Here is an 11,555-nt window from a genome sequence, read left to right as displayed (position 1 = left end):
GTTTGCCTATATTGCCTTATATAAATTGAATATCTTGCATTGTCTGAACTTGAAATTTTGTCTCTAGGGATAACTTTACCAAGGTTATTTGGAACAATAATTGTCATCACTTAAGTATAGTTTTACAGATTTGGTAATATGCATCTGTGTGTGTGTGAAAACATCTCATTGTGCTTGGTGGAAAGAGTGGGAGTTTTACTTGTTTGTTCTTGTTTTTTTTTTTTAATTCATCAGCAATGCTGAAGACACCTCTGTCTTGTTAAGTAGCATAAAATAAAGCACGAGGCGTGTATAAAGAGATACGTTTATCGCTTCACGTTTGATACTGACATACCAGTCATTTAGATTGGTTCTCTTATACTCTGGTAATTAAGTTTTAGAGATTTAAACAGAAAATAAATCATGATTACTGCAGAACATTTTTATGGTTCCTAGGTATATGGTGCTTTTACTTGGGATGGGGAGTTATATGCTGTTGCTGATTTTAAATTACTTGGGACACTTATTCTGGTATTTGATCCCCAAAGGAGCCTAATTGCAGTTAAAAATGGGAGGAGATGTTCCATGCTTCTCTTGGACTACAGAATATCTAGTAATTCACAGTTAGTTCCTTTACTCATACTTTTTTTCCTACAGTCATACCAGCTTCTGCTGTAGTAGTTGGTACCAATAAATACTGTAATTTTTAAAATCAGAGTTATTTGAATTGCTGTTCCTGTACACCTTTGGGCAATTAGGAAGTGATTAGCAGTGCTTTCTGGTACTGAAGGTTTGGGCTGACAGCTATTGACCCACTGATGAGGTGAGAACAGTGGCTTGACAAAGTATCCTTTGAGGAGGTATTCCTCTAAATGTCACGGCTTAGTTTTCCAGTAATGCATTGTGGTGATCCAGTTTTAAAGCCAAACTTTCTACCTGGTGTACACTGAACAGTTTAGTGGTTACATTTTCCATCAGCCTTGCTTATTACTGGAGATGGAAAAATCTTCCTGGTGCAGTTGCTAAGACTTTTGAAGTACTGTGTGTTTTTAAAATTTTGGTGCCCCAAAATGAAGGGGGAGGTTAACTGCCACTTTTTTGCTGTTTAGGAGTACCTTGGTGTGCTGTATTAAATTAGGAACTGAAAGGTAAAAATGAGATGCAACGCTTTGCTGATGCTTACGGAATCTTCTCAGACAGCTTCAGGTTTTAAATTTAATTTGCGGTTTTTCACACCTAAGTGTTGTGGTAGTCTTCAGCTTCACAATAATATTAAACATATGGGAGAAAGGAACATACTGTACACTGTCAAACTCCCTCCTTGGTTACAGATTCATTTTGGTCGTTCCTCTTGGATTATCACAAGCATGAGATTGAAATGGGAATAACAGTATTACTTGTATAACATATTGATACGGAAAAAAACCCCCCGAGATTCCATCACTGAGATGGCAGGGTTAGGGTTCTGTGTTCTTTGAGGAATTTAGTTTTGAGTTTTGCATTTCATGTATTCTGTGAATAGCTTTTTTTATTTCTACCTGAGTATGTATACTTCTGTGACAGACCTCAGCTGGACTCCCAGAAAACTTAGATGCAGTTTGTCAGGTATTACTTGTTCTGGTTCCCTGAGGAATTTTAGCAAGGATTAAACCAATTTCCTGCAAAACTGGATTTAGTAGCCATTTCTTTTACTAGAATTTTCAGTATCTTAAAGTTCTTCTATAAAACATATGTGCAAGGATGGCATTTAGATGATGCCATTTTTAATTTGAAAACAAGTGAGCCAAAGTCCCTGGAACAGTGCCAATGCTCGTTTCCCTTGTCAGGAGGTTGAAATCTTCTAGTCAGTGCTGTGCAACTTCTCTGCCACTTGGGTAAATGGAAGCTGATGAAATTTAATGTGGTCAGGATTAGTGCTGAAGAGATGCTTAAGCCTTCATTTTACGGATGAGTTTAGGAAGCCTTTGCTGCCTAAAAAATTGGAACCTTTGAGGTTGCATTCTGCCAGTGGAGCCCCTTTTATTACTGTAGCGTTCTGCATGTGTCTTCTATGCATGTTCTAGCATTTCTGTTTTCACTTGGCCCTGTCCCAGTTGCTTCTGGGTCTCCAGTTTATCCCATCATGTGCTACTCTTCTATGCACCAGAGTCTTCTGCATTGTCAGACTTCTTATCTTGCTTCTCCTGGCTCAGGCAGCCATTCAGTGGCAGTAGTAACGGCAGGCACCTGGGTTCCTGTGCTTGGTGATACTGTCTCAGAAATTTCCAAGAAATTCTTAATTCCTGGAAATAACCCTCTTATATTGCTGGGTATCTCTGTGTGTGTGTGTGTGATGTCAACAGCAGAGGATGGCCGATGCAGTCACTATGAAACTCTGGTACCAAATCCACCAAGCTTTTGTTGGTATTCAGGGAAAACAAAGGCAATGGTTTGCCCACCAGTTTAGAGGACAACAGGTGGAAGACTTAGTACTTGCATTACCTCCTGGCATTACTGTTGTGTGGATGTTGGTTGGCTGGAAACAAAAACTTACAAAAACTGACTTCTTAGAGTAGAACTTGTTCTGTTGGGGAGTGTAAGATGTGAGTGCAGCTATGGGTTGGAAAAGTGCAAGAATAATTTCTGGCAGCAGCTCTTCTTCAGAGATGCAGAAATTAATTGCAAAAACCTGAATTTCAGAAGTGTTATAATTAAAAATGGTGATGAGAATTGCATTTTCTCTATTTCTTTTGTAAGTCCAAATATTTTCATTTGAAGCAGCAAAATGCAGTGACAGTTGCTGAAGCTGTATGCCTTTTTGTTCAGGGTCCAAGAAGGAAATCATTTTCTTGCATAGTGAGAAAATGTGTAGTTGTTCTTTATCTCTAATTATTCAGTGTAAGTCAATTGTGTGTGAAACTTCAGTAATTTGTCTTTTCTGAAAATTTCACCACAGAATTTCTCCTTTTTTATGTAATTTGCCTTGGTAAATAAGTGGTTGTATTTAGGGTTTACCACTGTCTTTTTCATTATGCACATATTTTCAGTGATGCTTAAAGTTATTTTTTTGGTAGAAATTTCAAGAAGACTTTATTATAGCAAAACCTTTAAACTGGAGGGCTTAAAAAATATAAACCAGGTGGATAAAGACCTCTAATTTTTTTTTGTCAATGATCACTGAATATTTTTTGTTATATTGTGACTTTTCAAAGTTGCCCACATGGGTGACTATTTTTTTAATATTTCATTTTAGTAATAAATACATCTTTTCTTGTAGATAAAATCCAGAACTTGAAAGAAGATAATGGGAACAGTCATTTAATCTATGACAATGCTGAAGAGAGTAATAAAACCAATGCTGAGACTACAGACACTTCTGGATGCAACACCGAAGCCAAGGACTTGCCTGATTCTTGGGACTCCCACGTGGGAAAAACAGCAGACTCTCCATCAGAAACATCTCAGACCAAGGGTCCACTAAGAACTCACTTGTATGAATGGGAGGATGAAACTGAAAACACCAGAACTGGAGAGTATATATTAGCTTTTGACAATGAACATCTCTCAGAGGTGAAGAGCAAGGATGAGGAGTGCGATAAAGAAGATAGTGAAAATCCAAAGGAAGCCATTAGTGAAGAACTCGTGCAAACTATTCCTAGGCCAAGCAACTGTAGGACATATTGTCGATCCAACAAAGCAAAACTGCAGGGGGCAACAAATTTTGACAAGCTAATGGATGGCACTAGTCAGTCTTTATCCAAAGCAAACAATGAGTCAAATAATGATGGTCTGAACCCAGGAAAAAAAGTTTCTTTAAGTAGTGGGACCAGTTTTAGAGGGACGGTTGGACGGACTAGAGACTACACTGTTCTCCACCCATCTTGCTTGTCAGTTTGCAATGTCACCATCCAGGATACCATGGAGCGCATGGATGAATTCACCACAGCAGCCCCGACTGACCTGGGCGAAGCTGGGCGCTTAAGGAAAAAAGCAGACATTGCTACCACAAAAACTACAACCAGGTTCCGACCAAGCAATACCAAATCCAAGAAGGATGTCAAATTAGAATTTTTTGGGTTTGATGATCAAGATGAGGGAGGGGGAGATGAAGGCGCCTCTAGAAGTTCTGGGAGTTCCAATTACAAAATCAAGTACTTTGGGTTTGATGACTTAAGTGAAAGCGAGGACGAAGATGAAGAGTGGCAGGTAGCAGAAAGAAAGGCAAGTAAAAAGCGAAGTAGAGCTGTACCATCTGCTTCCCTACAGTCAACCTCTGATGGCAATGAAAACTGTTCCCAGGATAGCCAGCTCAGTACTAATGCAGGTCAGTAGAACTCTTTTGGAATACATACGTGACATTTAATTTTAATTGACTTCGATATTTTGTTCTTTTTGCAGTGTACCTAGGACTTTGTCAAGCAAATTCCACTGGTTTGGAAATCTAACAGTTAAATTCACTTGAAATCTGGCAGTTAAACTCACTTCTCCTGTGGTCCTGTGTGGTGTTTCATGTCTCTCTTGAAGTGTGTTTTATGGCTCTTGATCTCTTGCCAGAGGCAGAGGGTTTTTTTCTTTTCAAACAGAAGATTCATACCTTTTCGGTGTGTTGAGCATACAGTATCTATACCTGGAAGCAGGTATCGTCCCACAGAGCCTCCAGATCAACCCACAATTACAGAGCTGAGTGCACATATTTAAGTAGCTCTGAAGAAACGGGAAATACCTTTTTCTGCTTTTGAATGTGTTTTTAGGCAGTTTGGACCTTTTATCTGAGGATGCAAGACTCGAGGGAGAGGCTGTGGGGACCCGTGGAGTGCCAGTCAGATAACTGGCTTTGGGAGAGCCTCTGATATTTGTATTTCTGCTCTTGTTTTCAGTTTTTAGGTATCTCTCTTCTCTGTATAGGTTGGGGAGGTGTGTGTATGTGTACTCACACATATATATGAGTAAAACTGTACACATGGCAGTTGCTGAGCAAATTCTGGTGGTTAAAATCCTTTGCAAAATGAGACTTGCTTGGTGGTTGGTTGGGTCCTGTTGGTGAGGAATAACTTTGGTGGCAGGTTGCTTTTGCTTTGAAAAAGTCTCATGCCAAAGAATCACTTGTGTTGGAATAAATATTTCAAAACACTGCCACTGTTCTATGTTCTATTTTGGTCCTCCATTTTGGAGCATGAAGCATGAGAAGTTTTATCTGCTTACTGAAGTTGTTACATTTTAAGACTTGGGCAAGATGTATTTTATTATGATAGGGAGAGAGGGTTTCAATCTAGCCTTGCAAATGTTGGAGAAGCTGGGCTTTTTTTCCTACAAATAGCTTCTGCTAATATAATCCAGAAATAAAATTTCAGAGGAAAAAATGTTCATTTCTCTGTTCTAATTTTAGCTGTTTCTAAAACCAGAATTTTCTGTAAGCCTTTTGATCAAAAGTAAATGTCACTGCTTGGGTTTTTTTGTGGATTTGAAAGGAACAAATGGATACTGATGCTGTACGAGAAGATTGTGTTTTCAAACAAAAAAGACCATGATTTGTTTTCATAAAACTTAGTTACGATGAGTCACTTGGGTTCCAGCCTCTTTGGAAAATGGGTTTATCTTACAGGGCTGCTTAAGAAGTACTCTTAGTCCCTGTCTCTAATGAGTCTTTGTTCAGCCATTTATTCCAAGGGAAAAATTTGCTTGTGCAGTTAATGCAGCTGAGATGCTGACCCATCAAATAATCCTTTCAGCTGCTGTCCTCAGAAGTCTCAAAATATCTACACTTTGCATTTGGCACTGCATTCACCAAGTAGGCCTTTATACTCCAAGGTATCACAGGTCGTTTCCCTGAAATATTTTCCTAAGAGATTTCCATGGTACAGGGAAATGTAAATTAATGTTTTGTTTGTTCTTAATGCACTTCTCCACTCAGGTAAGACCTACCTTTCAGTGCCTCTGCTGAGAGGTGCTTCCCCTTTATTTTGCATCTCCTTTCCTCATTTGATTCTTGTTTTGTGCTACTGTAAGCAGGTGAGATTTGACTTGCAGGGATTTTTTTTTTCTGAAATTTGAAAGGGTGATGTCCTGTAGGACAGATTATGAAAACAGGGAGTCTGATGCTGCCCTAAAATCTGTGGGACTCCTTGCTAAAGTTCACACTGTCTTCTCTCAGACCTTTGCAAATTTTGAGCATGATGGTCACTCAGAACAACCATGTTAAGAGTCCTTAAATGTAGTGATGCTGAGCCTGAGAATTTATTAAAAACTTCTGGATCTAAGCCTGAAGTTGCAGTAAAAAGTGTCATTGCTCTGAGTATCTTTACATACTGGAAAAATGTGACTTGTGCTTCCATGAAAAATGCCAGCTTTGACTCCAAGCCTGAGAGAAAGCTTTCAGAACACCTTGCATAATGTAACTCTGTCCTGAAATGATGAACAGTACTGAGAGGTGCTAAGGCTACCTGAGTTCTGTATGTGCTGTTGTGTTTTTTGTACTAATGAATAAATCCCCAGATAAAAGTCCAGTGTTCCTATTCCAGGTTGACAGGTGAAATGCCAGACTGCCCTGGAAGAATTTCAGCCCTGGAAGTTCCTAAGACTGATTTGGGTGTTCCATGCATAAAGAATGTTACATGGCATAGTCAGTTTTTCAAGAAACTTGATGCTTTTGATGCTTTCTGTCACAGCCTTACTTTGCCATAATACTGGTTGGGTTACTTGCCATCATCTAGGTGTATTTTTATGAAACATATTTTAGAATCTTAATTTAAAACATCTGACAAAGATTCTGTAAAGGAACATTATAAAGGCTATTCCTTTCAGTCTAGTAGTTCAGAGAGGGAAAGTAAGTTTAACAATACATATTTAAATGTTTCTGCAAATGAAATTTAAGAAAGCGCAAAGACTACAGGAACAATATTTTTAGTGCAGGAAGAGTTGCAGAACAGATTAATTCGATTTTGGCTAGACCGTCTTCCATTGAAAATCATTTTCTGTTGCTCACTTCTATGATAGTCTTTTCTGCTGAAGTGGTTAAAAAACACCAAAAAAACCCCAAACAAAAGCCAAGCAATTAAAACCCCCAACTCTGGAAAAAAAAGCTCCACCTTTTAAATTCTTAGATGCTTTTACCACATTTTTCTTTTTAATGAAAATACTTCATAACTTTATTAGCCTTAGATTTTTGCTGAAGCATTGAGTTCTAGTAAGTTTACTTTTTATTTTGCCATTGCAACCTAAAATTCTCTCAATTGACTCTGTAGCAGCCCAGTGAAGCAAAAGCCCCTTTGGCTTGTGAGCCTCCCAGCTGGATCGTGCTAGAATGCCAGGGGCTAAAAGTACTGGTGAGACTTTCCTAGATTTGAAATTACTTTTGTCATTTCAGTTGCCAGAGTACAGGATGACTCCAGTGAGGAGAAGCTTTTAATACTGGAAGAAAGTGACTGACTTGACTGTAATAATCAATGGGGAGTTGTATCCAAGAGAAATCTATATTGCAGCTTAGTCTTTTGCTTTGTAAATCAGTTCTGATATCCAGCTTAACCTTTGTGTCATCTATTCATTTTTCCTTTCAGTGATCAAGATGAGATTCCTATAGTCTTTTTAGGTAATGTAGCTTTTATATATCAGCATCTAGCACTCAGTTCTGGGGAGCCAACGTTCCGTATTTTTTTATGCTTAATTCCTTTGCATCTTCTCAAAAAATGACTCACCTTCATTGGGTAAGTGTTTTAAGCCAGTTAAAACTGCATCAAAGTCCTCAAAGGCAGAGTCCTGTTTGGATTTCAAAATCTTTTGCAGAATTACCCTGAGACACTTTAAAAAAACTACGTTGTTGTTCCCCAGGAAATTTACTGTGGTTGTTGCCTTAGTTGGTCTTTGAACATCTTTCCAATTCTATCCAAGACAGACAAATTATCTCAAAGATTATAAATGCCTTGAAAATGGTTGGACAGAGGGGAAAAGGCCTCACATGCTCCCATACTGAGAAAAAGGTCATTATGACCAATTTCTCTGCGAGGGGGCAAAAAAACCCCTAAAAACCATACAGGAGAAAGCCAGTGGAAATCAAGCTTCAGTAGGGTCACTGCTTACCAAACTACTCGTGTGTTTGCGTCTCTCAGTTAACAGAAGACTTCTCCCCCGACCCTATTTAGTTTGGGTTAAAAGTCTGCTAAGATAATGCATGCAGAGTGCTTTTCAGGTATCTAGAAGGCCTCCAAAAGCATTGCTCAAATAAAAGTATTCCAGGTAATCTTACAAAACTAACAAGTGTTTGATGTGCTAGCAACATCAGAAAATGCAGAATTATCCTATTGTAAGTAGGAGTTGAAATGTTTTTATCAAGAAGTTTCTTTGAATTTAAAATTGCCTAATTTAAATGGGATAGTTCAGAATCACATAGGAGTAGAATTCAAACAAGGAACCTTAAGATGGTGTTAAAATTGTAGCTTATTTGATCCAGAGCACTGTTAATCATTATTGAAGGCAATGCCAGGTCCAAGTCTTAGCACAGGGCACAAGTTACTGTCCTCATTTGGTGGGTGAAACATTTTGTGTTTCTAGAGTCACTTGCATATTTGTAATGGCTGTTGTCAAGTAAATTACTTTTTAGCTTTTAATTTACAATAGGAGAGTCCAGTTCTCTTGGTTTGACTTTCTCTGAGAATTGCATTCATGGCCTGACTTCTTCCAGAATACTTCAGGATTTATAAGGTTGTATATCAAAGCAATTTGATTTTAGTCCTTAAATTGGCTTCAGCAAGGACTAAGTTGTCTTTTACATAGGTTTGGAAGTAAGTTTGCTTTATTTAATGGAAATTAGTCTGTAGTATTTTTCCTCAGTTACACTAATTTTATCAAACATCTTTTAGAGTCAGTTGTTTTCAGAGGGGCTGTTGGTGCTGTGTTCTTAGGCTCTTGTGCTCACATGACACAGCTACACTGCAAAGCAGTGGGATGGAATGTGAGAGGCTGGTTCCAGGAGGTGCCTTGCTGCAGCCACCCTGCCAGTCCTGGTGCTGCCAAGCCCGTTGAAATTTACTGCAATTTGGGAAACTCTGGAGCTTTATTTTAAGAATACTTATATTCCTCAGACAAGTTTTGTGTCCTTGGGAGTGCCATTAGAAATTTGGTTGCCTGCTTTGCCTTTGCTTGCCTTCTTACCCAGCTTGGCTGGTCCTGTGTACTGAATGTGAGTGCACTTGGGATTAGAGTAATTTATCCTGCCTGCTTGTGTTTTTGCAGTGCGCTTTTCAAACAGTAGCAGCTTCTCAGGAATAGATTGGTTTTCTAAACAGTTAATCAAATGAAACAATGCTTCTCTGTGCCTGTCTTTATTTCCATCTTGAAATTTGTGGTAACTTCTGGTTTGTGCCGAATAAACCCTTTCCCTTGTCTCCAAGGGAAAATGCTTCAAACAAAACAACACAAGTTTAAAAAAAAAGAAAAAGGACAAAAATTTGATGACTGTATTGCAGATTTACAGTCCAGGTACTGGAATCAGTGGTAAGGCAAATATTGAATCCATTGAAAGGCCATGTCAGCAGTTTCTTCTAGCTGACTCTTTCCTGAGCTGATGACCGTATTGTTTTCCTGTTTACAGCAGAATAAGCAAATATAAACAGGCTGCCTTCATAAGAAGTGAAGCAAGATCAATTCTTCAGTTCTGTAATTGTAGTGTGTTCTTCTAAGTCTCTTAATCTCACCATTTTGAAGAACCCAATCTACTGTTTTATTCATCTACTGCTCAGAGCTGTAGCAGCAAGCCAGCCATAAGTAAGCTCATGTAAAAGGTAACCTGGGATTTACAGGAGTATGGGATGGGAAGTAGTAGCCTGAAGCTTACCCAGTGGGCAAGAGGTGCTGTAATAGTTGTGACTGTGTACCTTGTCATGCTTCTATGCATTACTGCAATCCAGTCAGTAAGCCTGAGCTGCATCCAGGACAGTGCTTGGCATTAAAGCTGGTGTTTCTGATGAAGATTGATTGTTCATGATGTAATTTCAGAAGCTATACATGTGAAATTGTCAGATGCAAGAAATGCTCTAGCAGCTCAACAGCTTTTAAAATGGTTGTTTCATGTCTGTATTTACCTTTAACAGATCTGGAGTTTTCAGAGGATGCATCTGGTGTGCTTGAAGGCAATAAGAAATCCACAAATAAACAAGGTGATAAATCTAAGGAAAACACCAGGAAGATTTTTAGTGGGCCAAAGCGGGTGAGTAATGATGCTGAGACCAATGCAAAGTTCTTATTTTAATACGCTCCTCAGTATTGATGTTTCTTCTTCTATATGCAATGGGGCTTTTGTCCCAGTTTATATCTGCACTTGAGATCTATATGTTGGCCTTTAATATTATTTCTGGAAAAGTAAAACATTCAAGTGCAAAATTTTTGTATTTATTATTGGAAGTTTCACTTTTCAGGTTCACATTACTATTATGGAGAACCAGACTTGTAATGTAGATGCATTCCCTGGAGATGATTGTTAAAACAAAGCATCAGTAAATGCTGTGTATTTTACTTTGTGACTTGTTGGTGTTTTGGGGGGGATTCTTTTAGTCTCTTTTCTTTGTTCTCTCAAGGAATATCTATCATATTATAGAATTGAACTTTCCTTAAAACTTCAAATTAATTGTGCACTGGTATGGTCTTTATGAGGATAAGTGCCTTTATAGCATTTGGTGAGATTTCCCTTTAATTAAAAAAAAAAAAAGTAGCCTATCCCACCCCAGCCTTCCCAAACTGTGTAATATTCAGTGTGAATTTGCCCTTTCATAGCATGAAAAGAGCTTATTTAAAATGTCAGTTTTAGATTTGGTTTATCTTACCTGTCATTATAGGGTACTCAGTATTTTGAGGCTTTTAAAAATGTGCATACAGCAAAAATTGAGTTTAGCCACCAGGTGAAAGTTTGCAATAGGGGGATCCATGTCATCTCCATTAAATGAAGCTTTTATGACCTGAATGTCCAGGACAGCCATTCCAATGCTTAAGGCCTTTTCATGAGCTTTTTGCATAACTTGTCCCTGTCTCACCATTGTTGCAACGCACAACTGCTCTAGTAGGAGAAAGAGGGAAGTGAACTTGTATTTCTGCTTTCCCTTTGAGTTCCATAGGTTTTGCAAGACCTGGCAGTTGTATGGTATTATAGAAACTGTCTTTTACATGTCTTTAGAATGTGCTCATCAGTCCAACAGTTCTAAGAAGCTTTTAAAATTATTTTTCCTAAGGAATCCTAGTAGTTCCTCGTGAAGATAGCTAATTACTTGTGTTATATGATAGTTTAACTTGAAGTAATTTTTCAAGGTGCCTTTTTTGTTTTGGTCTTCTAGAATCAGAAGATTTATTATCTTCCCAGTTGTGTTGATATATAATGAGTTTTCATTTTAAGAAATGAATCTGTGAGTGGAGAAAGGATGACAAATCTGGTTTAGTTCTCAAAACACGCAGGGGAATATTTTCATGTGGGAGGATACATGACCAGTAGGTCCTGTGATGCCCTTTGAAAAAGAAGTGTCACTTGTTGCTTTGACTTTGGACAGAATGGGAAGCTCTTGCCTCCAGAGTTTGGAGTTAGATAAGTGAGGAGGGCGTTTTCAAAACTGAAATAGTAT

General features: G+C 38.4%; 1 protein-coding gene across 5 annotated transcripts in view; it reads left to right on the top strand.

Moving 5' to 3' along the window:
• WAPL (WAPL cohesin release factor) overlaps positions 1–11,555 on the top strand; it is a 132,051-nt gene that overhangs the window by 80,466 nt on the left and 40,030 nt on the right. For all 5 annotated transcript variants that reach the window (XM_017746263.1, XM_008642781.2, XM_017746261.1 and 2 more), the window contains exons 3-4: positions 3,236–4,282; positions 10,041–10,156. In XM_017746263.1, coding sequence (XP_017601752.1) covers positions 3,236–4,282; positions 10,041–10,156 — 1,163 coding nt within the window. The remainder of the gene's footprint in view (positions 1–3,235; positions 4,283–10,040; positions 10,157–11,555) is intronic.

The sequence above is a fragment of the Corvus brachyrhynchos genome, unplaced genomic scaffold (assembly GCF_000691975.1).
Source record: "Corvus brachyrhynchos isolate BGI_N302 unplaced genomic scaffold, ASM69197v1 scaffold279, whole genome shotgun sequence".
Taxonomy (NCBI): Eukaryota; Metazoa; Chordata; class Aves; order Passeriformes; family Corvidae; genus Corvus; species Corvus brachyrhynchos.
This window is presented reverse-complemented; position numbering and strand designations above follow the sequence as displayed.